The sequence below is a fragment of the Malania oleifera genome, chromosome 2 (assembly GCF_029873635.1).
Source record: "Malania oleifera isolate guangnan ecotype guangnan chromosome 2, ASM2987363v1, whole genome shotgun sequence".
Lineage (NCBI taxonomy): Eukaryota > Viridiplantae > Streptophyta > Magnoliopsida > Santalales > Ximeniaceae > Malania > Malania oleifera.
This window is the reverse complement of record NC_080418.1, coordinates 145,959,143-145,982,545: the sequence shown is the minus strand read 5'-3', so window position 1 is coordinate 145,982,545 and position 23,403 is coordinate 145,959,143. Positions and strand designations below refer to the sequence as shown.

The 23,403-nt window shown below is 35.0% G+C and overlaps 1 protein-coding gene across 1 annotated transcript; it reads left to right on the top strand.

Annotated features, from left to right (window-relative positions):
• The first annotated feature begins 13,696 nt into the window (after positions 1-13,696).
• Positions 13,697-14,415, top strand: LOC131147900 (histone H3.2). Its single transcript, XM_058097541.1, has one exon. The coding sequence runs from the start codon at positions 13,822-13,824 to the stop codon at positions 14,230-14,232; it is 411 nt and encodes a 136-aa protein (XP_057953524.1). The 5' UTR covers positions 13,697-13,821; the 3' UTR covers positions 14,233-14,415.
• The last annotated feature ends 8,988 nt before the right edge of the window (positions 14,416-23,403 follow it).

Sequence of the window (23,403 nt, the reverse complement as noted above, 5' to 3'; positions counted from 1 at the left end):
CCTTTCCCAATCTCTCTCTACTTTCCCTGATTGGGGGTGATCAGTATAATTTCATAGTTCCATTTAACAAAATTTGACTCTTATCTTGCCTATTCTACCCATTGAGCATTTGAGAACCGAGTTGATATGAAAAATGTTAAAACTAAACCTAACCAAACTGATTAAATTTACTTTGTTAATTCTATTTTAACTAAATTATGTTCATCCCTAAAGTAGGTACAGGAATGGTGATATAAGATTCTAAGGACTATTTTTGAAAATAATTGCTTGCTATTGACCTGCTTGTGTTATATGTTGGTGAAAAAATGTGAATGTATTTTGATAAAGTTGGTGGGAAATGAATTGGGTTTTGATAAATTTTTTTTAAATAATTCATAATTTGTTAATCTTACAAATTTATGTAAAAATCATTATGAAGGGATATAAATTTTAATTGTAATAGTATGAGTTAGAGTTATAAGTAATGATGTTCGCCTCAACAAATCCTAAACTCAAAATCAGTTGTGGATCTTGGACTTCTTGTTTGTGCCTTTGAATGAGACAACTCTTTAAATTTTATTTTTATTTTATAAAAATTAAGTTTTTATAATTATTTAATTTATAATCATAAACTATTACATTATTGCTTTTGACTTGGCATCAAAGTATTAATAAATAAATAAAAAGTCAATTTTACTACCTACAATTTAAAAAAAGATACACTTAACAATTGTCATCTATAAATTTGTATGTTTACAAATTACTCTTAACAAATATACTTGTAATGTTATGGAAAATCTTACTTAGTATAAGTGCAAAACAATTATTTATCTAAGAATTTTGAACTCTATAAGCATAAAATAGCAATTTTGGATTCATGTCGAATTAAAACTCATGATAAAATAACTTAAATAGTGTTTGGAAGCATGAATTTTGAATCTTAAATTTGGATTTAAGTGGATTTGGACAAATTTTAAAACAATTTTATACTACATTTTATCCAAATTTAATATAATTCCAAATTTCAAGTCCTCTCCAAACATAAGGTTAGGATTCTATTTTTCTTGCTTTTCTAATCTTCCCCTCTAATGTGGGCTGATCGGGCGCAGGAGGAGGAAACCTAAGAGAAGACACTCTTCTCTTAGGTTTTTTTATTCTTCTAATCCGGTTGCTTGAAGCTCTCTTCCCATGTTGATGAAGGGCTATGTGTCACGGACCCCCAAAATGGAACTCAAGTAAGGACTGTGTGGCACTCGTAAAGAGCTCTCCCTCGACAAGTCAGCCAACTCTCACATGTTCAAGCCTGCAAGCACAAGCACTAGGTGAGTCTCAATACTCAAGGAAAACAAGGAACAATAGGATTTCACATGAGCAATATATTCGTATACACCGAATAAGACTATAACAATCAAAGACATCACAATTCAAGGCAACAAAACACCACAATGAAAAGAACTACTTGTATTATTCATCTACAAAAGAATCACCATACAAGCGATAACACAAATATTCATATATTCATTCTAAATCTCTGAAGAATACAATTATAGCAGTATCTCACTCCCCCTTTTCCCCATTACATTGTCACACCCTAACATCCTCCCCCACTCATTTTATCAACGTCCTCGTCGATGTGTTGTAGAAGGCCTTCTCACTCTTCTGATGTTGAAGTAGATGTTGTTGACTACGAATTTCTGAAATCTTCAATCTTCTGTATGACATGCTGAAGGTTGTCTGTTGTTTCCCAACTATTCTTTTCTTCCCCCAGTCCTAACCACTGAACCAGAAATTGTTGTTGTTGACGACCTTCTAGATTGACAACTTTGTCTGCAATGATCTCCTTGATTTCTTTGGTGACAGGCTGCCTTCGGGAAATTGTTGATCTCCTTAATTTTTGTCGGTGCGGATCTGCTTCATTTGTGTGGAACGACTTTAAATTGCTTACATGAAACACGGGATGGACTAGATGTTTGTGGCTTTTCATCCACTCGGGTTGCTCAAGCCGATAAGATGCATGTCCCACCTTTTCGATTACTCTGATTGGACCTTCGTAACGGCATAACAGCCTTTTATCCTTGCCACGAAGAAAGCGAAATGTCTCCGGCGACACTTTTACAAGAACCAGATCTCCAGCTTCAAATTGTTGTGGTTGTCTCCCTTTGTCAGCCCATTTCTTCATGCGCTTTGATGCTTTTTCTAACTGAGCTCGGGTGACTTGGATGTTTTGCAACCACTTTTTTGTGAATTGGTATGCTTTTGGGCAATTTCCTTTGTATGGACAATCCAGAGTGTGTGAGAGAGTCGGTTATTGACCTGTCACAATCTCAAAAGGGCTTTTATTAGTCACAGAAGATTTCATAGATTTAAAATAGAATTGTGCCATGTCCAGTAAAGTAACCCAATTCTTTTGATTGGAGTGAACAAAATGTCGCAAGTATTCTTCCAGCATCCCATTAAAATGTTCGGTTTGACTGTCTGTCTGTGGGTGATAGCTCGTGGAAAGATTAAGGTTTGAACCCATCAAGCGAAAAAGTTCACCCCAAAATCCCCCCGTGAATCTAACATCCCTATCACTAATTAAACTTTCTGGAACACCCCAATATTTCACCACATGCTTGAAGAATAACTGAGCTGTCTTCTTTGCTGAACACGGCTTTGAGACTGGTACGAAAGTTGCATACTTTGAGAACCGGTCAATTACCACCAAAATTGTGCCAAACTCCTCTACTTTTGGCAACGAGGAAATGAAATCCAAAGAGACACTCTTCCATGGCCTGGCATGTGATGACCCAAAAATATATATATATATATATATATATATATATGATTAAAGTACAATAATAATAAAATAATAAAAATGGTCATTAAGTTAATATCAATACAGAAGTGTTTTTCTGTAGGATCCTTGATTCCATGTTTGATGTCTAAGAAAGATCTTGTCTAAGCGAGTGCTCAGAGACCATTGCGGCTCAGTCGCTCCCTCGAGGTCGGCCTAGTCAAAATGGAATTTCATAGGATAAACAGGATAGACACTGTTTGTACACGTAAATAAGTATATATACATAAAATAGTATTTTGACAGACATAATTTGTAGAAATACATAATAAGATAATAATAATATAGGTATCCTATGCGGGGCCCACAAGACTGTGTGGGGTCCACATGAGTCCCGAAGCCGTATGGAGGTTTACACGAGTCTCGAAACTGTGTAGGGCTCATAAAATTGTATGAGGATTATTGGAGTTACGTACGATCCATTTGGGTCTCGAAGTTGTGTGGAGCCCACAAGACTACGTGGGGCCCACAAGACCATGTGGGGCCCACATGAGTTTTTAAAATTTAAATTTAATTCTTGTTCAAAAATAAAATAAAATAAAATAAATACTAAAAGTAGTTTAAAATTAATAACAATGATAATAATAATGATAATAATGATTAATAAAAATAATAAAATAATAAAATAATTAGTTAGGTAATGGATTAATTAATTAGGTAAGTAATTAATTAAAATTTTATTTAGTGGGAATGGTGGCAAGCACTCCCAAATGGCCTCCACTCAAGTTTAAAATTAATAACAATGATAATAATGATTAAGAAAAATAATAAAATAATAAAATAATTAGTTAGGTAATGGATTAATTAATTAGGTAAGTAATTAATTAAAAATTTATTTAGTGGGAATGGTGGCAAGCACTCCCAAATAGCCTCCACTCAACCCATACCTTGCCCATTCTTTAATTTTTTTTTTTTTTTTAATTATAATTTCACCCATCTCCCCATACTTTCATAAATTTCATTTCTTCCCCAAAATTTTTCTATAAATAGGGAGCTCTCAACCTTCATTTTTCACAACAATTTTCCAAGGAAGAGAATAAGTAGTGAGTGAAAGAATTTGTGGTGGAGAGAGAATTTTTGAATAAGCTCTCACTCACCCACTCTTTCCGATCTCTTTTTTTTAAAGATAGTTATTGTGTTCGTAGCACACGGTAAAAGAAGAAGGTAAGTAAATTTTGATTATGTTAGTTTTTTTTTATTTAAAATTCATACCCGAGTTTATTTTATAAGTAAATTTCAATTATGTTAATTAATTCCACAAAATTTCCATGAGTTTATTTTTACACGTATTTAATTATACCAGTTCTATCTTTAATATACTTGTATCTATTTTTTTTGGTTAAGAAATGTTCTAATCCCCTCGGGTAAATTTTTAGCATTTATTTCTATTCAAAAATAAAATTATATATATTTTTAACACAAAAATTGTGTGGCATGAGTTTATTTTTACGTTACATTTTTTATGAAAATATGAGTAAAGATGAGATTTTCACGATATTATTTTAAATTACATAAATTATAATAAGATGATTTTAAAACCCCTTATGGCAACGAAAGTTCAAAGTTACAGATGCTCGGTACCGCAGCTTAAAGTTTATACGGATCAGAGTGCACCCACACTGTTTACAGAGTGGTTATTTATGTTAGTGGATTTCTCCTGAGTGCACACCTGGGTCCGGACCAAGACTTAATAAGGAAAATCTCACTTAAAGTTTACGTACGTTGATTTAGTTTGGTCGGCCAGCCGGCTAAGTCCAGTCTTCGGATCGCACAACCCAGTCATGGGGGTAAACATGACTTACGGCAAACAGGCCTAAGGGTGGTTTTTATAATATATGTTTATACATATTTAATTACGTGTACAAAGTTACTGATGATTTGAAGGAAAAATGTAAGTTTACGTGAAAAGGATCATTTTGGTGCTTGAATGACAATCTAAGGAAAACGTATAAGGAAAAGTATATGTATGTTTATCATTAAATATTTTTACAGTTTTAAAGTTAAAATTTTAATTTAGCAATTATAGTATATGATTGTAAAAATTTACTGTTGGAATTGATGACAAAAGTTTTATGCATAAATTTTTAAATCTATATTTATTCTAAAAGCAGTCTTGAAGTTATAGTATTAAATATTATTTTACGAAATTCTTTAAAAGCTCATTTTGGTCACACACTAATAATAATCTTATTTACTTACTGAGCGTCGTCTCACCCTAATCATATTTTTATTTCAGATAACTCTGAAGAGCATGTCGGAAATCAGGCTTAGCAAACATGCGGGTGGGGATTAGAAAAATAAAGATTAATTAGAAATATAGTATGATTTCAGATATTTACGTTTGTGTAATTTTCCTTCTTTTGAAATAAATGATTGTAATATGGAATATTAGTGCTCTGGTTTAATAAAAATTGAGTTTATTTGCTTCCGCTGTAAATTAGTAGTAAATAGTTAATATCCCAGGCCCCTCGGGGTCGGGGGGTGTTACATGGCAGGAACTAGCAATGGCTCCAATAAACCTGAGGTCTTCTTTCTTTCTACCTTGTCTTGTTGACAGATCAAACACGTTTTGGTATAACTCATCACATCATCTTGCATATTCGGCCAATAGTACCCCTGTGTAATCAAAGCATGAGTTATTCGCCATCCCGGATGACCAGCCCACAACATATCATGACACTCTGTCAGTAAGGTTTTCCTCAAGTTTCCAGCTTTGGGCACATAGACTCTCCTACCTTTAGTCATTATCAGTCCATCTTCTACACAGAATTGTCGTGTCTTCCCTTCTTCTATTAGTTTGCTTAGTGACTACACCTGCTGGTCTGTACTTAAATGTTCCTTGATAAGATTCTTCAAAGGTAGCACCACCCTACTTGTTGATAGATGACTGATGATTTTCAATGCTGCCAACTCAGTTTTTATACTTAAAGCATCGACCACTTCATTCGTCTTCCCCACTTTATATTCAAAAGCAAAATCGAATTCAGCTAGCTTCTCCTGCCAACGGGCTTGTTTTGACGTTAGTCCAGGTTGTGGCAAAAAATGAGTAACTGCTACATTATCGGTTTTTACCACAAATTTGAACCCCAAGAGATAGTGCCTCCACACCCGAAAACAGTGTACCACTGCAAGAAGCTCCGTTTCCTGTGCTGTATAGTTCCGTTCGGCACCCGATAATTTCCTACTTTCAAAAGCAACTGGATGCCCTTCCTACAAGAGAACCCCCCCTAATGCAAAGTCTGAGGCATCTACTTGCACTTCAAATGGCTTTGTCACATTAGGAAGGATTAGCACAGGATCTCTTACAATCTTTTCCTTTAATTCCACGAATGCAGATTGGCACTCTTCTGACCACCCCCATGGTACCCCCTTCCTCAGTAAATTTGTTAACAATATAACTCTTCTAGAGTACCCCTCTACAAACTTTCGATAGTAGTTGGCTAGGCCCAAGAAAGACCGCAATTCTCTAACGGATGTAGGTGCTCGCCACTCCTTGATGGTTTTTACTTTAGCGGAATCCATCCGTATCTGGCCCTCCTCAATGATATGCCCCAAGAATTTAATACATTTTTGAGCGAAAGCACACTTCTCCCCTTTTACATATAACTGATTTTCTTTAAGTTTTTGAAAAACCTTCCGAAGATGATCTTTATGTTCTTCTAAGGATGCGCTGAAAACCATTATGTCATCAAGGTAACAACCACAAACTGATCAAGGTAGTCTCGGAAAACCTGATTCATTAGAGAACAAAAGGTAGCGGGAGCATTTGTTAGCCCAAAAGGCATGACAAGGAATTCAAATGCTCCATACCGGTGACACAAGTTGTCTTTGGTTCATCTCTCTCTACAATGCGCACTTGATGATATCCCTATCACAAGTCCAGTTTAGTGAAATATCTAGCTGTACTTAACTGGTAAAAAATATCAGCAATCAGTGGAATGAGATACTTGTTATGAATCGTCACCTTATTAAGAGCACGATAATCTACACACAAGCACAAACTACCATCTTGTTTCTTCTAGAATAACACTGGGGCCCCAAAAGTTGCTTTTGAAGGACGGATGAACCCTGCTGCAATTAGATCATTCAGTTGCCTTCTAAGTTCAGCTAATTCCGGCGACGCCATTTGACAGGGGGCACGTGCTGGTGGCTTTACCCCTGGCAAAAGCTCAATTTCGTGGTTAATCTGTCGTCGAGGTGGTAAAACCCTAGGTAGCTGTTCCGGGATCACCTCCTTGAACTCTTATAAAACTTCCTTAATCTTAACTGGATATTTCCCTATCTCTGCATCTTCTGAGACTATTGGTAGAACCACAAAGGAAGATTCTCCCCTTTTTACTCCCTTTTTGAATTGGAGGGCTGAAAGCAACTGTCTCTCATCAAAATTGTTGTAGGCTGCGGGGATCGCACAAGGTGTACTTCCCATTATCACAAAACAATCCGCAGCTGGAATCAGCATTGAGCGTGTCACTTTAAGAAAATTTATACCCAATACCACATCAAAGTCGTCAAGGGGTACCACTATGAAATCAATTGTTCTAGACCATGACCCCCTTTGGTATGCCACTTTTGGTGCCACCCCCACCATGGTTAACGCTTGAGAATTCACCGCTTTTAACTTGCCCACCTCCTTATCTACTTGCACTTCTAATCGTTTAGCTTCAAAATCAGCAATGAAATTATGGGTGGCCCCTGTATCAATCATGGCCTTGATTTTTTTTCCATTCAAGAGTATATCAACATACATTAAACTCTTCTCCTGAGACTTATTGTTAACTACTTGGCGCTCTAATGCCCCCAAAAATCTCAATGCTCCCACCATATTCTGTTGTTCTTCTGGGGCTGTTTTCGGGGCTTCGGTTTCCCCTCGAAGGGCCTTTATAGCATTCAAAGCCTTACGTTTAGGGCACTCTGCCACTCGATGCCGACCCATGCAAAGAAAACATGAGATCGGCACTCGACGCTCTCCACCCCCCGTTCGTCCACCCCTCCACTCCCTATTCATGGGCGCTCTGTTATCTTTCCAAGAACTATTTGTCTCCCTATCCCTTCCCACCATTTGTGGGCTTATACACTTTGCTGGGACGGGAATCATTATTGGCGAATGTAGGGAAATTTTGCTTCCCAGAATTATCTGAAAAGTCATCCAATCGTTCAGCAGTAGCAAGGGCAGAAGAGAGATCACCAGCACCTTGCTGACGTATTTCATTTCTTAGCCATGTCTTCAAACCCCAAAGAAAATGAATCAGTTTATCCGATTCACTAATGTCTACAATGTCCAACATCAAGGCTTGGTATTCCCTTACATAACTCCCTAATGAGCCCGTCTGTTGCAATTCCATTACTTTGCACTTTGCTAAATACTCCACATTTTCTGGATAGAATTAGGCCTTCAACGCCTATTTCAACCCGTCCCATGTGTTAATGACACATCTATTGTGCTGAATATCATTCCATTTAGTTATCCACCACAATTTTGCATCCCCAACTAGGTATACCGTTGCCATATTGACCTGATCCACTTCTAAATCCACTTGGGAGCACGTGAAGTAGTGTTCCATATCAAAGAAGAAATTGTCCAGCTCCTTCGCATCTCGTGTACCCCCAAAACTTTTAGGTTTCGGTACCTTCCATCGAGAACTCTCATTTGGATCTACAACTGGCCATCGGGCTAACTGTGCCACTGCATTCACTTTCGCAGTGATCTCTTGTAAATCCCTCTGGACTTGGACCACCGCACTGTGGACATTGCCCATCTCCTTCAAATCTTCCTTCAAAGCAGTAATGAACACTTTCACATCTTCTGCAAGGAAATCAAGATTATCCGTTAGCTCCCGTAAGGAGGCCTTAAGCTCTGTTGGCTCTCCCTGTTGGGACGAAAGAGATGGCAATATGCCCTCAATATGTTCTAGCGTGCTCTCAAAGGCTTCCAACTGCTCGATACTCTTCTGGAAGGCCTCAAGCTCTCTTGGCCTTTTCTCCAGGGATTTCACACTTGGAATGAATTTTTCAAGTTCCTCAAGTCTCTCCACGACTTTTGATACCCCATAGAGATTTTCTCTAGGGTTTTCTTCGGCGACCTCAAGCTCTGTTGGCACACCTTTCTCTTTTATCAATGTTGCCACCAACCCTTGGAGGTCACTGCACGTTGTCTCCAGGGTTACAAGTTTTGTCTCAAGCGCCTCAATGCGCTTCACTCTTCTTGACTTATTTCTCATAATCCCACGCATGGTGCTCGCACACACTGTGCTCTGATACCAACTGTCACGGACCCCCAAAATGGGACTCAAGTAAGGGCCGTGTGGCACTCATTGAGAGCTCTCCCTCGACAAGTCAGCCAACTCTCACACGTTCAAGCCTGCAAGCACAAGCACCAAGTGAGTCTCAATACTCAAGGAAAACAAGGAACAATAGGATCTCACATGAGCAATATATTCTTATACACCGAATAAGACTATAACAATCAGAGACATCACAATCCAAGGCAACAAAACACCACAATGAAAAGAACTACTTGTATTATTCATCTACAAGAGAATCACCATACAAGCGATAACACAAATATTCATATATTCATTCTAAATCCCTAAAGAATACAATTATAGCAGTATATCACTCCCCCTTTTCCCCATTACATTGTCACACCCTAACACTATGCAAAATGGGCAAAGGTGTGCTTAAAGTGGAGGCGCCGTCTTAGCCTTCCTTGACCAGGATCGCTCCCACATATGCGCAGCTAATGTAGCGGCTTGTCGAGCATTTGACAAACTCACTTCATTAATTTCAAATGGGATATGTCCCACGGACACGAGCAATCCAACTCGTAGAATTTCCTTTTCGTTTTCCCATTCTTATCCTAGTTGGAGAGTCAACCTTTTCATACTACATACTTCATCTAATCCAATTCTCTCTAATGAGTCTCATTTTGTTTATGCCCTTTCTTTTTACTTGGAAATGAGATTCTACAATGTCATGCATTGTCACATTGATTAACCATTTTTTCTTTGGTAGTTTAAGGAATGTCGCCCCTCTAACAAGAAAAGGTATAAATAGTCCTTGTTAATAAGTAAGGCTATTTAAAGACCTAGAGTAAATAAAGCTATTAAGAGGTTGGGCTTGGCAGTTGGACTTTCTGTCCTAACTAACAAGTGAAAGGGACTCTTGCATATTGACCACAAATATCTTTTACTATATATAGTAAAGGTTCGCTACCATAGTACGTATCGTTGATATCACACCCTTCCAGTTTATTGATTGTTTTTTCACTTTTATTTTAATTCGTTGTGTAGTGATTCCAAAAAAATAAATAAATAATAAAAAATAAATAAATGAATTAATAAATAATTAAATTAATTTAATTTAATTTAATTTTAAAAAAATAAATATATTAAAATAATTAAATATTTTATTATTAATTAAATTATATAATATAATATATTAAGTTATATATATAATTTAACAATCCTTCCTACTCTTTAGGAAAGATTGAAAGTTTTAAATTTACAAAACACTCACACCCCCTGCAAATTTCCTGCAGCCAATAGTTCCCTCCGTCTCCGTCTCCGTCTCCGTCTCCTCTCAATTTCTCGATGGATTTGCGGTGGATCGGGAAATAGAAGGTACCATTGGATTTCTGGTTCTGCCACCTACGTTTTTACTGGAGCAAATTTGTCGTGAGAGTGGCGTAAACACCATTCTTGGGGTAAGACAATTTTTCCTTAATTTCTCAATTTCTTGTTAAATCTGCTGTTAAATTGATGATTTGGCACCACCATGTGGTCCTAATCATGATCATCGTCATTTTGACTTAAGTAAAGTTCCAATTGAGGTTTTTTAGGTCTCACTCCAAAGCGAGAGTGAGATTTGAGAAATTTGACAATTTGGTTATATTTGCGGGTATAACTATTAATTTGGAAATTATGACCCTAAGAAATATTTAAATAGTATTTTCTTTATGAATAATTTAATGGAATTAAGATTTTTGAACCAAGGTCCGGGTGAGTGCCGCAGGTATTTTTCGGGGTCCCTATTGACGTAGTTCAAGAAATCAGTTAAGGGAAAAAATATATATTAAATCATAATTTTTATGAATTAATGAAAAATAAATTGTACTATATGTACGTGTATATGTTTCGATATGGGTAAAATGTCAGTCATTTAAATTATATTTTTTTCGAGTTTAAAGTTGTTTATTAGATACGTATATGCGAAAATGAACTGATGAAAGTGAGAAATATTTTTAGGATAATTATGTAAGAAATGAAAGGTATTTTCAGTATATAAAGATTAAATGTTGGTTGACTTATTTTACAGGCATTGTATAAATTTTATTACTAAATTGTGTAGCATGAGTAAATATAAATTTTGTGCAAATATACGTTAAATATACTAGATGCAAGTTTAGTAAATAATGCATTATGAATGAAACATGATATCAACTATGTTGCTTGTGTATATTAATGCAACCATGCAAACAACTGAAAAAATATTGGATAAACAGCTGAAAAATGTTGGGTAAAATAGCTGAAAGATGTTGGGTAATGTATGACAGCTGAAAAATGTTAGGTAAAACAGCTGAAAGATGTTAGGTAAAACAGTTGAAAGATGTTGGATATGAAATGATAAGGGAAATAAATGAAATGGAAATGAAATGTGAACAAATGGGAAAGAATCACTTAAAATAAAATGAAATGCAATGTTTAAGCTATAAACATGAAGGAATATGTATGATTGAATAATGACAAAAAATAATTATGTATTATGATATTAGAAGTATTTATGTATGTAGAACATGTTACGTTTGGGTGGGCTGCACTCTTCGCCCGAAGGTTTGCTGAGTAAGGCGAGTGCACTAGTAGTTTCAGATGTGGTAATAGATGCATAACGTACTAGGGCAGAGGGAACCTATTTGTATGGATGAGTAATGTGAGTGCCCTGGTATGCTTTATTAGTGACCTTAGGGCTACCTAAATATCAGAGCAGAGGGGTGCTACTTGTATGAGCGGGTAATCACCCTTATCCTCGAGTAATCTCGTGAGTTAAATTTTTTGCATGTAATTGATTAGGTTTTGAAAATGATTTCAGAAATTATGTTAACGATTTTCAAATGTTAAATATTATGTTGTTATAAACTTATGTTGGCCACACACTATTTTAATATATTGTTTATTCCCTTACTGAGATGTGTTTCACCCGAATATGAACTAATCTTTTTGAGGACCTCCACGAGATCGAGCTTAGAGAGCTCGAGCTGTTATAACACTTTTGAGGAAAATGGTATAATTTTGATGTTTTTGGGAATGTAAATATTTTATGTATTATGTTTAAGTCTTTTGAGTGATAGATGGTTGTGAAACATACCGAAATCTGGGGATTATGTTTTGGAGACATGTATTTATGTGAATACAGGTGGATGTATGATGTATGTTAGAACGTAGATGGATGTAGAAAACTCTGGTGTTGTATTTGTTGAAAAATTTTAGTTATGTTTTCCGCTGCATAAATGATATTATAATATTGATTATTAGGTAAATGAATTGATTAGTAGCACTCCGGGCCCACTTAGGGGTTCGGGGCGTTAATGAGATTGGGTTTATGTTTAGTGCACTAAAGTACAAGATCTTAAATCAAATCATCTCGTTCACTTTTTATTCAAGTAAGATAGTTGATCAAGAAACCTCCACCCAAAGGTGTTTTTTAAAATCCGAGCCAAAAGAATGGGAAGTAAGGAGTCATAATTCAGTTGGCATTCTGTGAGAGAGGGAGCAGAGGTAGGCTCGACATCTGGCTCATTTGCAAAAATGAATTGAAAAGGGCTCTTCCCACACAGGGTAGGCTAGTTAAGCCAGAAATAGTTAAAAGAGAATCCTATTTAGAATCATTTACTACTCGAAACTCAACTTATATCAGAGCATGAAAAGAGGGATCAATGGAAAGAGTACAGGATAGAAAGCCTATGGTATGAAATGGTTTAACGGGATTCAGTCAATTGTCTTGATCGTGGGATATCATTGAGAAACAAGAATGTGTGTTATCAAAAGATTTCTCGCAATTATTTCTAACATGGAATGAATCAATCATCCACTTTGGTATCTTATTAAATAAAAATAAAATATTTTATGAAAATTTTAAAAGGATATTCATAGGAATCTATGAATCCAACATTGTTTATTTAAATTATCTCCAAATAAAAAAATCTAAAAAAATTAAAATAATCTTTCAAACCTTGTTTACTTGGTCTTAGATCTTTTATTGAATTGGTACAATTTTGTAAAATATGTTGTTTTAATCCTATAACATATGTATTATTAATATTTTTTTTTATGAATTGAGTCGAGGCTATAGTCCTTACGTTGTAGATTCTGGCCTACCAAATCAAAAGACACCTTGAAAAACTATAAAGGATTAATATCAAATTTTTCTTTAGAAAAATGCAAATGCAACAATGCAACTTTGACACAATTGCATCACTCGACGTTTGGATTCAAGATTTTAGATTTAAATTTATATAGATTTGAATAAAATATAATATATAATTATAGTAAATTTTTTCTAAATATTAAAGTATATCCTCCCAAACACTATCCTAAACTCTATTGAGCCAAATGGGTGCGAACAGTGGGCTTCCGTTCCATTCAAGCCCAACCCACGAAATTGTTAACGAGGTTGCGAGGGTATTAATCAGCACGGCTCGCTCACGTGCATTCACGTGACAGTACAAGGATGAACACATTGTGGCAATCCGTGTCACTCTCCGCGAACGAATCGCATCCGTCAATGTTTACGAAATCCAGCGGCTACAGTCCTCCAGACCAAATTCCAACCCCGCCCCCTCCCAAAGTTCAAAACTAACTGTTCCCGCCTCTAAACCTCTTTGACTATAAAACCCCCCCACAAAAGCCCTCCAACAAAACGCACTTCAAAAGCTTCGACATCAATCCATTTTCTAGTTTCATCTCATCTTGGTGTGTAATTACCCCTTCAACCAAGCAGTTTCGGGTTTCGAAATGGCTCGCACGAAGCAGACGGCAAGGAAATCCACCGGAGGGAAGGCCCCACGCAAGCAGCTGGCTACCAAGGCCGCAAGGAAGTCCGCTCCGGCGACCGGCGGAGTGAAGAAGCCCCACCGCTTCAGGCCGGGGACCGTGGCTCTTAGGGAGATCAGAAGGTACCAGAAGAGCACGGAGCTGTTGATCCGCAAACTCCCTTTCCAGAGGTTGGTTCGAGAGATCGCTCAGGACTTCAAGACGGATCTTCGGTTCCAAAGCGGGGCTGTTGCGGCGCTCCAGGAGGCCGCGGAGGCTTACCTTGTTGGAGTCTTCGAGGACACCAATCTCTGCGCGATTCACGCGAAGCGAGTCACTATCATGCCTAAGGACATCCAGCTAGCGCGTAGAATCCGCGGCGAGAGGGCCTAGAAACGGACCATGCCGCATATCTATCTTTGCTTTATATCTGTTTTTGGATCTGATTGTAGTTAGGGCTCTGTTTATCTCTGTATGTCGCACTCTTTGGATTTGGTATTACTGGAGATGTAAATCTGGAAATTTAGCGATGTTTAAGTTTGGATGGATTTTGAAATTTGACATACTTTTGGAGAATGCACTACTTCTCGTTGGTTTCAGATTGATTCAATCCTGTCTTCATTTGGATTGGTGAACGAATCATTGTCATATCCAATTTGCTAAGCAGCGTCCTGTAAATTGTTTGCCCCTAAACAATGGGAAAAGAACAATGAGATATTGAAAAACAGCTTTTTAAAAATCAGGGTCATGTCACTGTCAAATTTCAGAATGGATTGACTACAAAAAAATGTTTGAAATATGTTATTTATTAAGATTTTCAAGGGATCGGTATCCGAATGACTGTTAATATCATCATAAAAATAGTTTCATCATTAGAAACCATCAAAATAAAGATATTCAAAATTCAAATATAAAATTTGAAGTTTATGCTATCAAATACAGAGTTTGAGTAATACAATAATTTGGTCAGTTTGATTTTTATTGTAGTAAAAAAATTGGTTTTTTGTATGATAGGGATTGTTTAAGTTGGTTAATCAAATCAAATGATTATTTATACATATTAGTAGTTTTTATATATACATATATATAATATTTATATATTAATAATAAATATAAATTGATTGTTTGATTTAATTGTTAATTGGTTTGGGTAAGAGAATAATTTGGTTTGGTTTGCTTAATTTCTTAATTGGAACTTTTTAATTAATTTGTTTAATTGATTGGATTAACTATATCATATCAATTGAATGTTCTTGTCATTTAAATTAATGAGGTGAAATGGTCACTCTTATGTATTTGGCATTAGTAAAATTGTTGGATTATTACACATTGGTTGTTGAAACGGCTGGTGGTTAGTTACTAAGTGTGAGAGAAAGTCTTATTCCATGAATTAACTTTTGGGATTGAGAAAACCCTAAACCACCTACTATTGGTATCAAAGTTTTGGTTCAACATTCTTCCTAAGATGTTGGGTACGTGGGGCTATTGATTTAAAACCCGATGTGATAGAGGGGGATTGTTGGGGTTATATTCCACATCGGTTATGGAAGAGGCATATGGTCAATTATTAAATGTAAGAGAAAGTCTCATCCCACGAACTAACTTTTGGAGTTGAGAAAACTTTATAATCTGTACCAGCTAACAAAAATCAAACATGTTTTTTCCTAACTTATGTTTGAGTGCCACATATTTGGTGGGCATTAGTTTGAAAGTATATAGTTTTTTAGGCTTTTTCCATTCAATTTCTCAATTACTTAATGGAGACTCTTAAGAACACAAGGGAAACTCGTGGCCTACTTCATTGTTATCCTTAACTAACCTATGTATTAAGACTAAGGAAAAAAAAGTTTTTAAGTGATGCTTGTTCACTTTATTTTCTTATCTTCACCTTTTCATAACTTGAGTATGAAAGAGATTCTCAAAAGCTTTCCAAAATTCTCTTTAATAATGCAAGTGACAAATTATAGGCATAAATTGAGCTAGTCATAAGTAGCATTGAAATGATGCAATGTTGTATTTTGATGGCACTGTTTTGGTCTCTACACATTGTAAGGTATATATATATATATATATATGAGAAAGTATACTCTTGAAATTCCACGGTTGGTTAGGTGAAGGGTGGACTATTGACTTTCTTATTAGCTTTTAAAAATTTAAGAATGTAAAAGCCTAGTGGTTCATAATAATGATTTTAATACTTAAATTAGTTACTAACTTAGGGATAGTTTGGTATTACTAAACATGGTAAAATGGATACAAATCCGTTAATTCAAACATAATCCAACTTGTTTTAACCGACTTATAATCGATCTGCCTGTTAAATGAGTTGAATATAGTTATCCATTTTATATTTATCCCTTTAGCTAATCGGGTTAGGTTTATCCCGCGGATATCCTCCAATAGCTTAAAAGTCTATTAATTAATTAACCATAAAAGCCCAACACCCCTCCCCCCAAAGCCCCAACCCACCCAATCCACTACCTAGTGCCCACACCCCACGACGAGGCGCATGCATGCTGTCACACAAGATAGTGGGATACAACTCACAGTTTCATAGTGTTCACTGTTCAGTAATCAATGCCACATTGCTACTACCTACACTCATAGTGTTAACAATAAGTATTTATTTATATTTATATTGATATTGATAAAAAAATTTTGTATTGATTAAATATTGAAGCTACTGCTCAGAGCCTCACAATCTTAACAATAAGTATTTATTTTAATTGATATTGATATTGATAAAAAAAAAACTTGAATTGAATAAATATTGAAGCAATTTTTTTGTTGCGTCAATATATATATATATAAAATATAAATATTAGGAGTGATTGAGGGAGAGAATTTAAAAATAGAGATGTTGAAGATTATTGTACTGAACATGGAATATCACACAACTTCTTAGCTCCCCACACACCTCAACAAACTGGAGTTGTTGTGAGGAAAAAAGGGTCACTTTAGGAGATGGTCAGGACCATGCTAAACGAACATAACCTGCCTAAATATTTTTAGGCTGAAGCGGTAAACACCGCGTGTTATGTAATGAATAGAGTCTCACTTAGAACCAACTTAGAAAAGACTCCATATGAACTATAGAAAGGAAGAAAACCAAATATATCTTACTTCCATGTGTTTGGATGCAAGTGCTTTATTCTGAATGACAAAGATGTCCTAGGAAAATTTGATGCTAGATCAGATGAAGGTATCTTCCTAGGATATGCTGAAAATAGCAAAGCCTTTAGAGTTGATAATAAAAGATCTCTTTCAATTATAGAATCCATTCATGTTACACAAAATTATTTTTTCTGTGTCTCTACACAAAATTTTACCTAAAATGGGTTCGGTGGATCAAAGATGTTTCCGATAGATTTGTTTTGCTTGAGGAGCCACTAACCATTTTTCAATGTCATTTGCATCCTCTTTTCCAGAAGAAGAACCTTTGTTAGCCACATGTTGGTTTCTTGGCATTTTTCTAAAGAACTAACCGAAAAAATCCTTGAGAATGAGATGGAAATGAAAGATTGAAGGAGATCTTGAAGTTTAATTAGTTGAATCTTTGTGAAATCTGACTTAAAGACTAACAACAGAGAGTTCGGATGAGTGGAGGTATGTGGTCAGTTGACTGGAATGTGAAAATTTAGGGTTTTTATGCACAGTAAGTATATATACTGTAATGACCTCAAAAATCTTAATATAAAATGAAACATAATAAATAGAAAAGTCAACTTGAACCCATGGGTAATGGGGACACCTGTTAATCAAAGCGGAAACCTCAGCAGCAGTAAATATAAATCACATTTTCAAAATCATTGAATAAATAATACCAGAATTTACTACACCACCAAAATACTGTATTTATATACAACTTCCAAAACATCAAAATGACCCTAGGATCATACAACAAAAATCTCCTGATCCTATATCAATGTTTATCCTTCTAGTAGGAAAGTTCAACTCACTCAACGGTGGCCTTGACCCGCCGATCTCTCTGGGTTTCCTGAAAATCATTTAATGTTTGGGGGTGAGACACTTCCCAGTAAGAAAAAATAAACTAAATAAAATTGTGTGCCAACATGAATATTTATTGCAGTTATACATACTCAGTACATTTCATATATCTAAAAACATACATCATAACATGATGGAATAATCATATACTTTCATATTTTCTAATAATTCATTCTGATCATGAAATGTCTGTTATAGCTAATAATAGTGAAAACATACTTAGGATGAATAGTTAGATGATGTCATGTATTACCCCCCATGACGGGTTGTGCAGTCCGAAAGCGGGATCTGACAATGGTTGACCGACCATTGCCGAGTCAAAAATATTTGTAAGTACGATGGACCCGCCACACCCTCGTCTGGACTACTAGGTGGACTTCCACACTCTACTGAAAGCCACATCGACTATCCATCTCCCACCCCCTTGTGGGGTGGATCATAGATATCTGATCTATAAGCTACGGTACCGTGCTCCTGAACTGAACTAAACTAATATGCGGGTTCTAATAACATATAATACATGATATTATAGCATTTTTCATCATTCCATAATTATGACCTCGCGCCGAATATCATTTCATACGTACTGCCTTGCGCCGAACATTTCATAAATAGGGCCTCGGGCTGAAAATCATTTCATATATATACGGCCTTGCGCCGAAATCATTTCATATATTTATACGGCCTTGCACTGAAATCATTTCATATATATCATTCTGACAATAAATCAATTATCATGTATTTTCAACATCGTTTGTACTGTAACATTTCATATTCCTGAAACATGCTTCATTCGTAACAAAGTCATATCGTAATACATTTCACGTAAAGTAATATTCATGTCACACATTTGCTGTATAAAGTCATACATTGTATTCTAAAAATCATAATTTCTGACATCTCATACATATATATACATTTCAACATAATAGCAGTATTTTCCCAAACGTGCATTTCCTTTGTAATATACGTATATAATACATGCTTTCCTGAAAATAAATTTACTCATATATAATAATAATTTGCATGGAAAATAACTGTTTTAGTTTATTCCCTTACCTGGCTACTGAGAAAAGCCCTTATAAATTCTGGTCTCACACCCATATGATTTCCTAATCAATACCCTAAAAATGAAAACTCCTAGTACTAAACTTCAGTATTTTCATGTGTATATCATTTCGTATAACTACTGTAAGATCAAATTTGGCTTAAAAAGCTTTACCTCAACTCAGTGATGATTTTCAACAGAGTTCCACCGACGATTCGCTTCAGCAGATATGCAGAGAATTTCTCCAGGAGTGTCGTGGTGGTTTCAGATCCTTGAACCAGCGGAAATCCAACCTGAAATCGAAGGGAGAAGGGGAGGGAGCAGAATGGAGAGAGAGAGAGAGAGTGAGAGATTTCTTAATTATGAAGTTTAAATTCAGGTTTTTGATATTTATAGGACTAGATTCATCGATGAGACACGTCACCTCGTCGACGAGTCCTGTAGAAATTTCTTTGACAAACCTGCACCTTCGTTAATGAATTTCAGGCTTCCCCAAAACCCTTTTTCGGTATTTTCTTGTCGACGAGGTCCTCTTATACTCTCGTCGACGAATCCCTTGTGTTCGTCGACAAGACCCTGATAATTTCCCTCAGTTATTCCTTCCAAAGTGCAACATCGCGTTCGTCGATGAAGTCGACTTCCTCCTTCTGTTACCGTTTCCATTTCCCTTCCTCTTTATTATTTAAATCTCATTATTATTCGGATTGTCACATATATCGCCGCAAGTGAGTCGATTGTGCTCGAAGAGTTAGTCGCCTGACATGTGTGTTCCTTCAAATTTCACAAGTTAGTATCGAGTCAGTCAACTACGCTTCACTGAGTCACTCACCTGCCCTTCAGGCAAGTGACATATATATATTCTTTTAGCTCACCCACTTTAGTGTATCCTTCTTAATTCATCTCTCTACAATGTAATAGACCTAATTCTCATCATATTGAGATAAATCTATCCTCTAAAAAAGGTTTTGTGATAATGTCAGCCCATTGTTTATTTGTATTTATGAATTCAAGAATTATGTCTCCTTTTTGTATATGATCTCTAAAGAAATGATGACGAATATCAATATGCTTAGTCCTGGAGTGAGAGATAGGGTTCTTTAGGATATTTATGGCACTTGTGTTATCACATTTGATTGGTACCATTGAATATTCAAAATTGAAATCCTAAAGCTGTTGTTTCATGTATGGAGTTTGTGCACAACAACTGTCTGCTGCAACTTATTCAGCCTCAGTAATAGATAATGCCACAAAGTTTTGTATTTTGGAAAAACAAGATACTAGAGAACGTCCTAAAAGGTGGCAAGTACCACTTGTACTTTTTCTATTTATCTTACACCCGATATAATTTGCATCCAGATAGTTGATCATTTCAAATGTTGTGTATTTAGGATACCAAAGACCTAAGTCAATAGTACCTATCAAATATCTCAATATCCTCTTTATAGCTATTTGGTGAGATTCTTTAGGATCTGCTTGAAAACGAGCACAAATGCAGACACTGAACATAATGTGAGGTCTACTAGCCGTCAAATTGAGCAAACTTCTTATCATGCCTCAGTAGTATTTCACATCTACCAACTTTCCTTTCTCATATCTATTAAGACTCATAGAAGTGCTTATAGGGGTTTCCAATGGCTTTCTACCTTCTATGTCAAATTTCTTAAGCAAGTCTTTAATATATTTTGATTGGTTTATGAATGTGTCATTCTTAACTTGCTTGATCTGAAGACCAAAGAAGTATGTTAACTCACCCACCATGCTCATCTCAAACTCTTTTTACATGCATTTGGTGAATTCTTTGCATAAATCCTCATTCATAGTACCAAAGATAATGTCATCAACATAAATTTGTATGATAAGCATATCATTATCTTTAGAATTAATGAATAAGGTGCTATCCATTTTCCCTCTAGAAAAACCATTTTCTAATAGGAAGCCACTTAGTTATTCGTATCAAGCTCTAGGAGGTTGTTCTAATCCATATAATACTCTTGTTAGTCTAAATACATGATCTGGGAAATGAAAGTTTTCAAACCCTGGGGGTTGTGCAACATAAACTTTTTCATTTATGAAACCGTTTAGAAATGCACTCTTTATATCCATTTAATAAAGTTTGAAATTTTTGTGGGATGCATAGGCTAACAACATTCTTATTGCTTCCATTCTAGCTACTGGAGCAAAAGTCTCACCATAATCTATTCCTTTTTCCTGATTGTAACCTTGAGGTACTAGTCTAGTTTTGTTACGTACTACAATTCCGTTCTCATCCTTTTTATTTTTGAATACCCATTTAGTGCCAATTATAGAGTGATTTTTAGGTTTAGGGACTAGCTCCCTAACCTTATTCATTTCAAATTGATTTAACTCTTCTTGCATGGCAACTATCCATGATTCATCATTTTTTTTGGTTTCTCTTGAGATAGAAATGCACAATGATTGTAAAGATTCTTTAATGATGATCTGGTGGATACCCCTCGTGAAGGCTCACCAATAATTTGATCTTTGGGGTGATTCCTTATGAACTTCCACTTTTTAGGCAATTTAGCTTGACTTTGAGAGTTGTCGTTTATAGGTGTACTTATTTTATAACTCACATATTTTACTTCCTAAATTGCTAGATCTTCAAAACTCCTTCTTAATTCAACTTCATCAACTTCAGTGGGTTTAGAAGAAAATGGATTAGCCTAATCAAATGTAACATGAATGAATTCTATAATTGAAAGAGATCTTTTATTGTAGACTCTAAAGGCTTTGCTATTTTCAACATATTCTAGGAAGATACCTTCATCTGATTTAACATCAAACTTTCTTAGGACATCTTTGTCATTCAGAATAAAGCACTTGCATCAAAACACATGGAAGTAAGATATATTTGGTTTTCTTCCTTTTCAGAGTTCATATGGAGTCTTTTCTAAGTTGGTTATAAGTGAGACTTTATTCATTACATAACATGCGGTGTTTATCGTTTTAGCCCAAAAGTATTTAGGCAAGTTATGTTCGTTTAGTATGGTACTGGCCATCTCCTGAAGTGACCTATTTTTTCTCACAACAACTCCATTTTGTTGAGGTGTACGGGGAGCTGAGAAGTTGTGTGATATTCCTTCATGCTTTCCCTTAGTATGTGAGACATAATTCACAACAGTTATACAAAAAAATGAGAAAAAAAAAAACAAAAAATATACCAAATTTATAAACAAAATTTTGATTTTACATATAATTAACATTTAGTTTTTCTTAATTTTTAGTCATATTAAAATATTTTTTATTTTTAATTTTTATAGTATTTAATAGAGAAAAAAAATATAAGGGAAAATAAGTTTTTTCCTTATTTTCCTTTTTTTTTTTTTCAAGTAAAATTCTTGATCCAAACACATTCTTAATGTTTGGTTGCTAATGACTCACTTGTGTTACGTGTTGATGAAAAAAATGAAATGTATAATTTAGTAATGAAAGTGATAAGTAATTTGGCTTCAAAATTTAGAATAACTCTAATTTGTTTATGTTACAAATTAGAATATATACTTGGCCACGATTGTAAAAATAATTACAAAGATACAAAATTTTTACACATAACCGTATGAGTTAGGAATTGTAAATAGTTATAAACACCACAAGAAACTTTAACCCCAATCATAAGTCACTTCGGAAAAATATAGAAGAACAATATCAAGGGGTTATTTGGCTTCTTAGTTGTGGATAATAATTTTTATTTTTTATAAGTCATAAAAAAATAATTAATTTTTAATTTTTGCAACATTCGTATAGAATGAGTAAATAATAATAGACAGCGTTTGATACTATTTGCTTGTGAAAATATATATTTTATATTTTTAATTTTTTAAACAATTATAAAAATAATATCTTATTTTTTTAATTTATATTGAAAATTTAGAAAACATATATATTTTTTTCTAAATCTTTAACTTTCACTTTGCGCGTGGAAGTGTGTAATTTGGATCTTACACTTTAATTAGTGCAATAGGTTTCTTATAAATTTACACAAATTTACATTCAAACTCCAAAATTTATAATCCTAGATAATACCTTATATATATATATATATTTTAGAAAGCAAATTTTTTTTTTTTTGTGATTATTTTGATATTTAAAAATATAATATAAAAATTATTTCACACATTTAAACAAAATCTTTATTTATTAATTTTTCAATATGAATTTTTTAAAATTAAAAAAAGCTAATTTTTTAAATTTAAACTAAAGAATTGATTTCAACTAAATCAAACCTTTAAATATTCTCGAGAAAAATACTGCCGCAACAAGGAAACTGTCAGTGCGGCTCGCTCACGTGCATTCACGTGATACTACGAACAAATTTGAACACACCGTGGCAATCCGTGTGACTGTCCGTGAACAAATCGCATCCGTCAATGTTTTCGAAATCCAACGGCTACAGTCCTCTAAACCAAATTCCGATCCGCCCCTCCCAAAGTTCAAAACCAACTACTCCCGCCTCTAAACCTCTCCTACTATAAAACCCGCACAAAACC

What these genes read in the sequence shown, in the direction of transcription:
- LOC131147900 (XM_058097541.1), top strand. Translation starts at nt 13,822, where the DNA reads ATGGCTCGCACGAAGCAGACGGCAAGGAAATCCACCGGAGGGAAGGCC.